Genomic DNA, 14,511 nt, shown 5'->3' on the forward strand with positions numbered 1-14,511 from the left:
CCCTAACCCTAACCCTAACCCTAACCCTAACCCTAACCCTAACCCTAACCCTAACCCTAACCCTAACCCTAACCCTAACCCTAACCCTAACCCTACGTTTCCTTCTTACTTCTATACTCTACTCTAAACATCCACTGCCGCCGCCTTTCCCTAATCCTACACGGGCACCTACCTACCTCCCTCTTTTAAAAATAAACTCTTTTAAACTTTTACTCTATACTTAACACTTGCTTTCTTATCCTACTTTAAACATTTGCTGCCGCCGCCTTCCTTTAACCCCACACGGGCACCTACCTACCCCCTCTTTAAAAACAACCCCTTTTAAACTCTTACTTTATACTTAACACCTGCTTTCTTGTCCTACTTTAAATATTCGCTGCTGCCGCCTTTCCTTAACCCTACACGGGCACCCACCCACCCCCTCTTTTTAAAAAACACCCCTTTTAAACTCTAACTCTACGTTTCCCTCTTACTTCTATACTCTACTCTAAACATCCGCTGCCGCCGCCTTTCCCTAATCCCACACGGGCACCCACCTACCTCCCCCTTTTAAAAACAAACTCTTTTAAACTCTTACTCTATACTTAACACTTGCTTTCTTATCCTACTTTAAATATTTGCTGCCGCCGCCTTCCCTTAACCCCACACGGGCACCCACCTACCCCCCCTTTAAAACTCTAATAACCCTAAACTTCCTATCTCCCAACCTGCTCTATAAATCTAATAAATCCCTAACACATTCAATTTAACTCTAATCCACCCTATTAAACCTTCCCGCCAAACTATTGTAACACGCTTCCCTAATCCCCGTTGCTGCCTTCTTTCCACCCCCTCTTTTACATCTCCTTCTTAACGAAATCTCTAAACTCCTTAGGATACCGCACCTACACTGCGTACACTGCTGCTGCTAATACTCCCTTATACTAACACTTTTTTCCCCTTTGCTTCTGCCACCCTCCCCGCGTTATATCCTTTTTATAACTTACGCAAACCCCCTATAGCAATCCGCACTCCTAATACCCTAAAAACGGTGCCCACAACGTCTTCGCCCTCTTCCCTTGCGCCTTCTTTATCGGGTTCATCTTTTCTCGAAACATCTTAATTGCTACCCGAATATTCTCCGCTTCCGGCTTATTGCAATGCTAAATATCGTGCCCCTTACTCCTTTCCTTCTATGCCTAATATTGCTGGCAACCCACCTTCTACTGCTCTATTAATTCAACCAATCTATCCACCTCTAACGCTTCTATCGACTGTAAACTTGCCTCTCCAATTACTTATGCCTTTTAAACCGACAACTGCTGCTTAAATTCCACTCTCTCTGCAACCGCCTTCTTTTCCATCCGGGGCGTTGCTGGTGGTACCCCTAACATGCTGTCTGCTGTGGTAACGCCCTATGCATCGTCGTCGGGCTTATCGGCGTTCTTAATTACAACTGTCGTGCTGGCGCGTATATCCTAATCAATCGAAACAATCTTATCTATATCCCTGTTGGCAACTACTATATCGGTTGTTGCTTCGGCTTCTATAACTGCCTCCTCTTTATTAACCGCTACCCCTAAACGCGCTCGATATTGCTAATATCTCTGTTCCCCCTCTTTACATTCTACTCGCTCTTAGTTCCTATCTATTGCACCGTTAATTATCTTTCTTATACAACTCCTACCTATAATAAATCCCTGTATTTCCTTCTTAACGTCCTCCCCAAAATCCTGCTTATAAACAACGCCCCTTTTATCTGTTCGGAATCCGTGTATAATTATTGCTTTACTCTTCCGCCTATTACGCCCTGCCCTTCCGCTCTCCTGCGCGTAATGCCGTATTTTTCGAATTGTTCTAATATGCACTACCGCTCGAATTGTTAGCGCATTAATGCCCAACCCCAATGCGTTTATAGCTGTAAACACCTGCTGTCGCCCTTTAGTTAACTGCTTTACCAACTTGCTCTTCTTCTTACTGCTTCCTATATTTTAGTGGAAATAAACGCACTCTAAAACTTCTGCCAATCGAATTGTCTTCTTTACCGTGTCGCAATATATAATTACCTGCCCCCCTGCGTGCTTCTGCTTTAAACTCTCTACTAACTTAATAACTGCGTCCTTTTCCTATTGCATATTATATCGTTAAATGCGGTATATAATGTTTTTCCGCGTTGTTAGCCCCCGAAACCACTAGTATTCTTCCCTGGCTAGCAACCCTATTAATTAAATAAATTCCTTCTCTTCTTGGGGCTAGATTATTGCTGTTAAATACACCAACTGCGTTTCTATTATAACTAAATTCCTCAACGCCAATATCCTGCTCCTCCACCCGCCTACTAAATCTAAAATTACGTGGCATTCGTTAATTATAATCCGGTCCAACCGTTCTATTAACTGCTGTCGGTTAATAAAATTGCCAAATGCTTTTCCAACCGCCAACTCCGGCGTAACCAACACGACCTGCGCCTATTCTTGCGGACTTTAACTATTCTATTCAACGCAACCGATGCCGGCTTTATTGCAACAGCTTTTTATATCCTCCTGCAATAACACTAATAGCATAACTACTACCGTTACGCCTGTTAAATACAATGCTGGCAATATAAACAACACGCTCTTACCTCCACCTATGCCTATAATAGCAACTACCGGGCTCTTATAGTGTATAATAGCCTTTAATACTGGTCTCTGCACGCCCCAAAATTCGGCCTTTTTACCTACCAACGCTTTTAACTACTACTCTATATCCACTAATCTTATTATCTTCCACCGTTAATATTCCTTCTTAATGGCCTCCTTTCTGTTAGCTGCCGCGCGGGTTCCTTTCTTCAGCTTGGTCTGCATCGCGCACGGGAACTGCAAAAACTAATGCCACTCTGTGCTAACCCTCCGCAACTGTGCCCTCCTTGCCTTGGTGCTGAATATCGACTCTATAATCGACCGACTATATATTCCCCCTCTAATCCTAGATCTATGGCCGGTCTAGATATTAAATGCTTTGTCTTCGTTATCCGAATTATCCTTATCGCCCTGCACCACCGCCTTTACAACCGCCTTAGAATTGATATATCGACGGTATATGGCCTTGGTGCCGTGTCTCTATGCTATAATATTTAACTTAACCCCTATCTATCGCAACAACGCTCCTTGCAATGCTATCTTTAAACGGTTGGAATTCCATTTCTTAGGTAACAGGACTGTGTTCTTTCCCCCTTTATTCTCGGCAATGTTTTCGGTTTCTTCTATTGCTTTGCATTCTTCTTCTCCTTGCTCTTTATTCTTCTCTTTATCCTCCTCTTCTTCGTCCTCTTTATCTTCTGCGCTTGCTATATTATTAATTTAAACCCGCCTCTGCTTCCTCTGTAGTATTGTCTAACCCTTTTCGGGCTTAGGCTCCTATATAAATGGACTAATCTCTGCTGGTTAACCGCCCTATGCACTTTCTAACCTCTACTAAAATAGCAACACTAACTACAAATAATACACCACTAATTCGCCCACCGCGCGTGGCAAATATCGGTGGATAACCTTAGCCTTTCCACTAACTCCTATGCCTTTGTAGTATGCCGTTATATATACCACTAACCCGTTCTTAATAAAAATCCCCCTACTATTGCTATTCGGGCTGTTTCGATGCTGCACTGTTATTAACTCTATTCCACGCGCTGGCAACCCACCCGTTATGTGCACCAACGCTGCTAAATACTGCCGGAATACTCGCATCGCTTATGCATACTTCTTGATCTCCTTCCCCTTCCATACTAACCCTTGCTTGCCTTTTGCTGCTATAGCGGCTGCTGGGTTGCTGGCTCCAATATTAATAAACCTCTCCCTAATCTTCTGCTCCTGGCTGACCTAATTACTTAACCACCTCTTTCCATACACGCCCCCGAATCCTAACTCTTAATTTCGCGGGTTCTTAATAAAACTCTATCCCGACTGTTGCTCGGCTAGGTTATCTACTAAATGCGCCCAATTAATAGCTGGCAATGCAACAGCTTCCTGTCCACTTAACAGCCCCCGCACAACTTAATCGACCTTTTCCAACAATAATAAATCCCGGTGCAACTCGACCCGGGCTGTCTCCACTAACCTGTGGACCATCGAACGCAACTAGGGCATGCTAAATCGAATATTACTATACAACAACGTATTGTCCATCTACTTAATTACGCCCTTAGCATTAGTAGTGTACCGGATCTTTATCCTATACGCCTTTAACCGCTGCAACTAATCCACGGGGTGCAGCATTCTGCTATATTAAACCAACGTTATAAACCGGTCTGCTATTTCTTACACAAATTTAAAATGCGCCGGCGCCATTTCCTCGGCGTCTTTCTGGCTGAAATGCTCCTTCTATTATATATCCGCCGCGCGCTTTTTACATATCTTTATAGCCTAATATAAAACCAATATACGGGATATATTAACAATAGCTGCAATCTTAGGCGTGTATATTAACGCGCTTTCCTAACCGCATCGCTGGCTAATGCCTAAAACGGCCATGCCGCTAATTAATACGCTGGTGTACTTATTGTCCGTGAATAGGTGGTCCAACAACGCTAACATAAATGCTAAAACGGCCTCCTCTAACCTCTCTTACTCCTCCTCGTTAATTATATAACTGTTGTTGCTATTACTGCTGTCGTCGCTAATATTACTATTATTGCTATCCTCCTCTTCATCCTGCCCTACTATTATCTCGATCTTTGCCAACGCTAACCCCTGTTTACCTGTTAACCTAAATACTAGCCTCTAGTTCTAGATATCGCCCTTACTCTCCAACTTTTCTATCTCCTCGCTGCAAATCGGCTCTATTCTGCAGGTTCTCCAAACGTAATAGATAATAGCTAACTAATACGCGCTGTATTTAACTATTGTCTTGCCCGTCTGGTGTGCGCTGAACGGCTTCTTGTTTGTTTTATTGCCGGTTTCACGTCGATTAATGTAATTTATAGCTGCTAATCTAACTATACTGGCTTTAGATGCTTGCTGCGCCTTCTAAATTACTATTTTAACTGCAAAACACAAATTGGCCAACGCTTCCTCTCTCTTCTCGGGCTTGCGCATTAACAACTCCAACCACTCGCTATCTAATCTCTTTAAATACTTTGCCTATCCGGCGCGGTTCAACTATGCATTAACCTCGAATCGGTTGTTGTCGGCCTGGATCTAACTGCTCGCTTCCTTATTAGCTCTCTTAATATTAATTATTGCCTGTGTAAATACAGCCTCTAATGCCTCCTAGATAGGATCCTTCTATTCTTCTCTCTCGGCGGCTAGGTTGTGCGCGTTTACCTGGAACAATCGGGCTAACAACGCCTTGCTGCTAAATTTCTAGCAATACACGCCAACTTCCCACATTTTCGCCCGCTGTATAATACTCTGCTGCCTTTAGTAATAACATCCTCGCTTTCGCGGATTCTCCCACCTATGCTCCTTCTTATAATAGGTCTATATATTCTGCAAACCGCGCACTATAGCTCTATACGGCTGGTTGTTTTCATAGGTTCCTAAATATTTTAATCCGTTATGCTAAATAGGTAAATACGGCACGGGTTTAGCGGTGGGTGCTGGGAAAACAACCTGCCTATTGTTCTGGGCCCAATCTTCTATATCTGCTACGGCCTCTTATATAGATTTTCGTGTTGCTGATGTTAATTCCTAGTAGTGCTTAGTTAAATGCATTTATAACTGCGTCTTGGTAATGCTATAGCTACAAACTCGGTAAACTACAATGCGGTACTGCGGGATATGCTCGAAAATTCGGGTGAATTATTCCATGGCGTTTAATACGATTACTACAATAATTGCTGTAACGGATTCACGGTTTAATATAATAATGGGATAATGGAATATTAGATAATAGATAATTAATAAACGTGTTAATCGCTGTGTTAATAGCGGCCGGACGTGCTTTTAACTACTCTCACCGCTACTTAGACCCTTCCCAACGCCTCCTGCTCTTAGCTACCTAGATTGTTACACCCGTTACTTAACTATGCATCTAGGGGATCCATCTACAACCTTGCATGCCTGGGTGCAACTGGTGGCATAGTGGGTCCTAATTTCCGGGTACCTGGGGCTTGCAAATAGCTTGCAACGACTACATCTATTACGAACTTTGGGTACTTAACTACCCTCCTACGTTCGCGCCTTAACTGCGATCGCTGCGCACGGCCACGAATATTATCACAACCTTAACTACCCTAACGCGACGACGACAACATAATCCAACGGTCGCATCGTTAATCCGAATGGTGCATTTAATGCGCAATAGTCGATAACTTGCCTGCAGCGTTGGAACTAGCAAATTCGGTTGGGGTTTGCCACGGTATAATTTGATTTTCGTTTCTAAATTATATTGTTGCAGCGCACGGTTCAGTTTTAAATCATAATATGGCATATACTACGATATGTTTTACCTATAGGTTAATAGGCCCTGTCTCTTCTGCTCCTATTGCTGGAACTTGCGCTATATTTTCTCTTATATAACCTTATTATTCTCCTCCTATACCGCTTGCCCGCCCACCTTTTCTTTAACCTTTTCCTCGGCCTCTTCTATTTCCTCTTCCACCTCTTCCACCTCCTTTTCTACTCCGCCGCAAATATTATATAACTCTTCGCCTTCCTTGCACCTATTTTTATCCCCTCGCCCGTCTAAATACCCGTCTAATACAATCCTCCTATATTTTTCTATCTTACCTTCCCCTTCTATATATAACCCTACTAACCGCCGCTCTTCTTCTATCTACTTATTTTCTTTACCTCTTCTTTTACCCCCTTTTTTAACTATAATCGCCTTGCTCCGTAATCCGTCCCGCCCCGCCCTGCTACTTTCCTGTGCGTAATCTAACAATATTCGCGGCCGATCCATATATATAATGTACTGAATATCCGGTATATCCACCTCTATACCCAACGCGCTTATTACTATAATTACCTATTGCTTGCTGTCTATAAACTCGCTTAATATACTTGCTTTACCTACTGCGTTATAGTAATACGCGCTGTAATCCAACGCCTGCGCTATCCTCTTTACTTTTCCAACCGTGCTACTATATACTACTACCTTCCCGGTTTAAATCCTCTGAATTTTCCTTTAAATTATCCCTAAAACCGCTTCTTCTATCTCCTATTTTCCTTTTCTATCTACTCGAACTATATAATATGCTATGTTTACTCGTGCTGTCCTCGCCCTAAATATCTTTACCTGCTCCCTCTGGAAATGTATTCTTTAATATAATTCCCCTTTTTCTATCGGCGGCAACGTTGCGGTTAATAACACTATCTGCGTCTCGGCCGCTACTAGCTTGCCTAACTGCTGCATCTGCTTCTAGAATATATATTAACGGTTTAAAACAATATAACACTTGTTAATAATAATCCGATCCAGCTGCTGCGTTGCCTTTAATCGATTTAAAAACGTTATAAATCCCTTACTAACGGCGGATTCCGGCGTTACTAATATAACGGCTGCTGTATCTAGAGGGTGCCGTCCTTCCTATTCCTTACATAAAATACCTAGCTTCTTGTATCGCCGCTTTATATCCCCTTATAATACAATTAACGGCACTATAACTACTGTTATTCTACCCTACTCTGCCTACGCTGGTAATATAAATAATAAGCTCTTTCCTGCACTAGTTGGTATTACTGCTACTACCGGGCTCTCGCCTGCCGTAATTATCGCGATTGCGTCCTCCTGCACGCCTCGGAACACCGCCTCTATACCTATTATCCGCTTTAACTGTGCCGCTATATCTATCTTCCTTAACCGCGCCTATTAATCTTTTTAACCTTTATCTGCTTCGCTTTTAAACGGAGCCCGCTTCCGCTTCTTTAATATAAACTTATTATTAACAGCCGACTAATATCCTAAAAACCGATGCTAATTTATGCTTAATGCCCGGAACTGCTGCCTTTTATCGGCCACCGCTCCTGCCTGCTCTATAATTGCTCGCGTATACACTAACCCGGCAACGTGCGATATATGCCCGGCCTGCTCGTCTGCAATTGCTGCTGCTATATTCTCCTTATTCCACTTCTTATTGTTATTATTATCCTCTGCCCTAAACACCGTTAAACCGCGCATAAACCTTCTGCTAATACTAATAGCAATTTTACAGTATAACTAGATAGTTAGCTCCTGCTCTAACCTAACCCTGCTCTTACGCTTTAACGCCTGTTGCAACCGTTCCGACGTCTACTTACGCCCGCTTAGGTCGGCCGGCTATAAATGCGATAATATTGCCTCTTTCTCCTACACTATCGCCTTTAATTGCTGCTGGAACGGCAATACTAACTATAAATACTATACTAATAACTCCTCCACCTCGCGCAGTATATATTAATAGATAATCTTAATATCGCCACTAACTGTATAACCCTTATAGTATCGCGTTATAAATACCACTATGCCGTCCTTAATAAATATGTTGCGATGCCCGCCCTTTACTATATTACTGTGCCGAATACTTAAAACCTCGGGTTTTTATGCTAGCTGCCTCCCTAATATATACATTAATATAATTAACTTCTCTCGGAATTCGATTACGCGTGACATGTACTGCTTAACTCCTTATTAATTAATACCCGAGCGGTATTCTGCCTTTAAAAACCTTCCTTAGGTTACAGGATTGCGTCCGATATAATTGAATAACTATGTCTCTTTATTAATAGGCAACCGCGTTTAATAGTCCTTTAAAAAATTCCATCCCGGTTGCTTATCTATTGGATTGTCCCGTAATTCACTCTATAGGATTACGGGCACTTAATTAGTTATCTTGTTCCGTTTACTAGGTAGCAGGATTTTAGCATGTGTATATGCTAAAATCCCGCTATTAAAAAACAACAGCTCTTCTAATAATAACCGTTAGCTCTCTATAACTAACCTGTATACTATACTGCGGAACTAGGCTATATTAAAATACAACCCCTTATATAATAACTTGTTGTAGCCTATCTATTTAACATAGCCTTTTAATATGCTGTTATAATAGATCTTTAACCTGTATATCCGCAAATCCAATATCTACTATATTGGCCTGTAGCTCCCTCGGACTATAAACTTATCTATTATCTCTTAAATAAACTGCAAACATCCTTTCTGCTGCTACTAGGACGGCGTGCTGCTGTTGTCGCTCTCGTACGCACTATTGCTGTTAAACTCGCTATCTTAAAACGGCTCTAATAACTCTAACGCTTGCTGAACCACTATAAAACGGGTGACCTTAATAACGGCTAATAAAATAGGCGGATACAACTCGGGGCCCTTCCAGCCGTCCTTTTTAACACCTAACACCGCTAATATATATACTAACAGGCTATTATACTCCTTGCGGGTGATGGATTAGTTTAGCAACTTAATATAAAACTGCAAACACGCCTTCTAGATGCCTGTTAACCCTTCTGGCTTACTGCTGGCGTTCTTAGGCCTGCTATCTCCTATTCCCTGCTCCTTATCGCTATCTATCTTATTAATTTCTATTTTATCCTCCTCCTCTTCTATCTTATCCTCTTCCTTTTCTTCCGTCTTGTCCTCTCCCTCCACCTCTCGCTCGGCCTGCTTAATTAACGCCTCCTACGCCTCTTGCTACTGCCGCGTAAACCGGTACTTAGGGCTCTCCTACTCGTGCTCGCGCTGCGTACAGGCAAAAAATATTAACATCTGCTTCCACGGCCGGGTGTGTTCGCTAATCGACTTCTCGTCCATATACGGCTGCAACGGCTAGTACCGCGTCTGGTGCTTCTCTGTTTAAATTGCCTCTAACCGCATAAATACGCCGACTCGATTAATAACCGATACCTGGCTAAACCGCGCTAACCTGTCTATAGCCTCCTAAATTGCGGCTTTAACGGGTTCCTCCTCCTGCTTTAGGTCTGCGTTTAGCTCCTTAATATATGCTAATAAATCCGGCCTCTCTATGCCCACTAAATACAGCAACCACTGCGTCCGCTCTAACCACGGGTTTACCTTGTTTCTCTCGCCGGCCTAGATGGTTATTTAGACTTACTTCTCTATATTTGCCTACGCCTCTGCCATCTTCTTCCCTAACTGCGCCTATGCAATCTTGCTGTTAACGGGAATAGGTTCTGGCCTGGCTTCCTAGCCTTACCTGGGTTGTCGCACTTTAAAATACTGTAATCCGTGGCCTTGTACAAAAAACCGCTGGCAATAGACGTGTTTAAATGCCTTTTCAATGCGTGCCTGCACCTTTTTTTCTCCTAATCGACTTGGCCGTCCTGGCTTTCTTCCTGCTAACCACCTATAGATCTTTTGCTAATACTTCCTTATCGCCCTAATGCTCCGCGATATATAACGGCAACGGCCTGGTTCTAGTTAATATAATAATCTATCCGAATACAACAGCAACTGGCTAACTGGCGCTATAATACTGTCCGGCATTTTAAACTTACTTAGATACTGGATAACTCCGGGCTATTTGCGCACACCTTCTCTAATTAAATCGGCCTTTTTGCGCGGTACCTTATAGATCTTTTGTAAATAGCCTTTAATCTGGTCTAGCTATACGCCATGCCTGCACTTCTTATAAATAGCTAATTGGAATTCGGCTAAATACTTAAAATACCTGCTCTTAGTACTGGATTTGGCCATTTTAAACACTTAGTCTGCCTCTAGAATTAACTCTTGCTTAATATTTAATAGGCGGCGACGAGTGCTACTTATAGGTTGCTGGGTGCAATTTCCACCCCCTTTTCGCCTCGCTGCCACGGTTGCTGCGGTTGCTAATCACCCTAACCACCCGCTAAACTATTATAACTGTAGCCTAACTTACAACACAACTATGCCTGCGCGGGATCTATGCACAACTGCACAGGATCTGCGCCAACATATACGTCCGGGCTTAAAGTTCTCGTCCCCAACTAAAAATTGGGCCCGTAGCTACCTTATTTGCTGCTATACCTTCCTTGCCTGCACCTAATACGCTATTGTTGGATGTTAACCACGCCTGCCTCCTATAGGCATTGGTTCGGTGCCGCTGCTAATATTCGTGTGGTGTATATGGCCACGGCTGGTGGTGTTCTGCTGCGCGCTCGGTCGCGGTCGCGGCGGTTCTGCGAACACCACAACTTCCACCTAACCCTAACTAACCACACGGGTTAACCTAATGCAAATCGGCTAGGGGGTGCAACTAAATGCGCTGAATAATATACTAAAATTTGGTGCAATTCCGGCTGCGGGACATAAATAGAACCTGCCTCTAAAAAATAAATGGAATAAGCCCCGTGCCTAAATCTACGCCCTGGTCTGGTATTTTCTATCCTTAACAAATAAATAGAATAAGGGCTGGTTCCATTTACCGCTATGGGATAGAGTATTCTTTTTTATATACCGGTTAGATAGAAAAGTATGCAGCTTTTAGGCTAGGTTATAGAACTTCCGTTTAGATATACTTAATTCCTATAGGCTTAGTTAACGCTAAGCAGTTCTCTATATTTTATTAGTTCGCCGGAGTTTAATTGCCTTCTTTATAGCTTTATAGGCGTCTAGCTAGCAATTTCTATAGGTAATATAGATAAAAAAATTAGGTATTATTAAGTAAGCTGCCTTTATATTAAAGGCTTTTTAAATATAATCCGGGCATATAATCGTAGCTATTTAGCTTATTTTCTTTTAGTTTTTTACTATATATTTCTAAGAGATATATATACTTTATATACAGTTAAACTTACTTACTATAGTTCTTTTCCTTTACTAACTGCCTTTTTTTTTAAAATCCGTAAGCCTATAATAGTTATATAATTCTAAACTATAGTATTTATATACTATCTAAACTACTATTACTTTAAATATAGGCTTAATAAACCTAGAGTTCTATACTATAAAAAAGCCTTTAAAGAAAAAGTAGTCTATATAGCGCTTAATAGCCTTCTCTAATAAGTTAAACTACTTACCCCTAAATAGCTTTAGAAGGTAGTAAGCCGGTATCTAATTAATTACTTTTTATATAGAGGGAATAAAATTCCGGTATAATTAGAGGTTTAAAATCTATACCTATTACTTCTAAAAAGGTATAAAAGAGCCTAAGTATAGCTATAGTTTATTTAAAAAGGTTAGTACTAGTCTAGAAGTATAGTGTTAAAATTTAGTAGTATTTTAATAGATTCTAGAAGTAGAGGAAACTTATTTAGGTGCCTAGAGGGACTACTTTTAGTATAAATAGTAGAGGTAGAAGTTTTTAAAGGTATAGAACTAGAGCTTTATATATTTAGCTAATAAGGAAGTATATATAAAGGTATAAGAGAAGTTAATTCTATTAGAATTAGCCTTTTTATACGGCTAGGTATATAGCTATATAGCTGTATATAACGCTGTATAATATAGGTAGGCTAAATAAAGGGCTGTATAAAATAGGAAAGCTATATAAAAGGCTGTCTATATAGTAAGTATAGTAATAGAACTGCACTATTATAATAACTACCTGCAATACTTTACCTACTATAATTCGCCTATTATATAGCTTTGTTACCTAATCTTATATAAAGCTTATAAGCTCGCGCTATATATATATCCTGCCGGTATATTTTCTTTACCGGTGCTTTTTATTTCCTATTTTTTATATAATATCTTAATTCTCCACGTAGTATTATACCTAGCACTTAATTAACGCTTTTTTTTTAAGCCCTTAAACTCCTGCTTATAGCGCTAGCGTAATATTATATTATATCCCTTTACTACTATAATAACCCCAAATAACCTAACTACTATACTTATAGAGCTAGTTTCTTCTATAAAGGAATAGCTTACTATAGTATAATCCTTATTTATAAAAGCCCTGCAGAACTAATAATCTGCCTTTATAAAAGCTCTATAGCGCTAATAATCTATTTTTACGGAAGAAATAGCAGTGCTATAAAAGGAAATATTAACGATCCGGTTCTAATCCTTTTCTTCTATACCGCCTACGCCTAACTAATAATCTATAGAAAATACTATTTATAAATTAAATAATAGCTTAAAGCCTATCGCCCCTATAAACTATATATAGACCCTAACTATTAAGGTTATACCTTCTCCCTTTTCTAATACCTTCCCGATATATTCTAACCTGCCTACCTAGAAATCCGACCGATTAATTAACCCTTTAATATTTAACGGCCGCTAAAAGAAACTTCTTAGCTTTATCCGAAAACTATAATATAAACTAGAAGAAAACGCGGACTAATACCCTACTAAACAAGCCCACCTGCTATACACGTATTTTTATCTAAAGTATAACCTATTAATACTAATAGATTTTTTAATAGATTAGGATATATAATAGTAGAATAATTTATATTATTTCTACAGGCTATATATAATAATTCTAATAAGGAACTTACTGCCCTAAGTAAACTCGACTCGCTAAAATAAGGAAAACGTAGCTTTATTTCTTACTTTACTAAATTCCAACGCCTTACTGCTAATATAGGCCTTAACGAAATCGGTTTAATAACCTAACTCTAACGCTTATTATCGGACGAGCTATATAGAGCTATAGTCGGTATTTATATTCCAGATAATATAAATAAATATACTAACCTAATTTCTGCATATAATAATAATCTCTAATACCTACTAGCTAACTATCCCTTTTATTATTAACCTTCCGCTTAGAAGAACCTAAATATAATAGAAATTAAGGTATTAAACTACGCCCCGGCTAGATCTGCCGAATAAAAAGAATACTGCTAAAAAAGCCTCTACTATAAGTATAGTAAGTATAGCTATATTTTCTATAACTACTCTATACTATTACTATAAGTCCGATTATTTAGCCTAGATAGGCTCTTAAGTCTACGCATATATATATAAGCTATAAGCCTGCCCTAGTTTTTACCTATATACTATTTATCTATATCTATAAACTTATTTTCTAGCTCTAATTATTCTAGAAAAAAATACTAGTCCCGTATAAAAAAGCTATTAAAAGCTTAGTTCCGGGCCTAAATCGCCCTCTAGAACTATTCTAACCCCGGATTTCTATAAATTTATTCGAAAAACCTATAGTTAACTCCTAGAAATAATAAATCCTTACTCTATTTTCCCTATAGTAAGGTTCTATATAATTAAATACCTAAGCTCTAATTAATAGCAGAGCTACTAGTATAGGTTATATTTACAGATTTCTAGCGCGCGTATAGAACCTTTATTTTAACCTGCTACTAATTATTTTATACCTAACTAGATTTAACGGAAAATAACTAAAAAAAGGAAAAATTACGCACTCTATACGCGTGACCCTCTACTACCTAAACTATACGGAATTAATCCGTTTCTATATACTAGAGATTAGAAAATATAACTTAATACTAGAATAGCTATAGCTATACAGGCACTATATTAGGATTAATTATAATAACTAATAGCTGCTCTTCTACTTCTTCTATTACCAGGCTTATTACCTGCATAAACCTGCTAATATATTCTAATATAATAATAGTAAGAACCTATATTAAAAGGCTTCTAATAAAGCACCTTATTTAATAACTAAACGCTTCTATTTCTAACGGTTAAACCTATATA

At 39.9% G+C, this 14,511-nt stretch overlaps 4 protein-coding genes across 4 annotated transcripts; 1 reads left to right on the top strand and 3 right to left on the bottom strand.

The window, feature by feature from the left end:
- Nucleotides 1-1,715: 1,715 nt before the first annotated feature.
- BDZ99DRAFT_370860 (uncharacterized protein) lies at nt 1,716-1,967 on the bottom strand (the record flags this gene model as incomplete). The annotated part of the gene is made up of 1 exon (XM_033714817.1): nt 1,716-1,967. A coding segment is annotated over one exon (252 nt), but the record flags the coding sequence as incomplete, so codon positions are not given.
- Nucleotides 1,968-2,231: 264 nt separating this feature from the next.
- Nucleotides 2,232-2,714, bottom strand: BDZ99DRAFT_383412 (uncharacterized protein; the record flags this gene model as incomplete). Its single annotated transcript, XM_033715329.1, has 2 exons — nt 2,232-2,447; nt 2,481-2,714. Coding segments are annotated over 2 exons (450 nt in total), but the record flags the coding sequence as incomplete, so codon positions are not given.
- A 4,814-nt stretch (nt 2,715-7,528) lies between these two features.
- Nucleotides 7,529-7,687, top strand: BDZ99DRAFT_367156 (uncharacterized protein; the record flags this gene model as incomplete). Its single annotated transcript, XM_033714758.1, has 1 exon — nt 7,529-7,687. A coding segment is annotated over one exon (159 nt), but the record flags the coding sequence as incomplete, so codon positions are not given.
- A 1,472-nt stretch (nt 7,688-9,159) lies between these two features.
- Nucleotides 9,160-9,318, bottom strand: BDZ99DRAFT_383569 (uncharacterized protein; the record flags this gene model as incomplete). Its single annotated transcript, XM_033715336.1, has 1 exon — nt 9,160-9,318. A coding segment is annotated over one exon (159 nt), but the record flags the coding sequence as incomplete, so codon positions are not given.
- Between the last annotated feature and the right edge of the window lie 5,193 nt (nt 9,319-14,511).

Source organism: Mytilinidion resinicola (assembly GCF_010093595.1).
Source record: "Mytilinidion resinicola strain CBS 304.34 unplaced genomic scaffold BDZ99scaffold_6, whole genome shotgun sequence".
NCBI classification, from domain to species: Eukaryota; Fungi; Ascomycota; class Dothideomycetes; order Mytilinidiales; family Mytilinidiaceae; genus Mytilinidion; species Mytilinidion resinicola.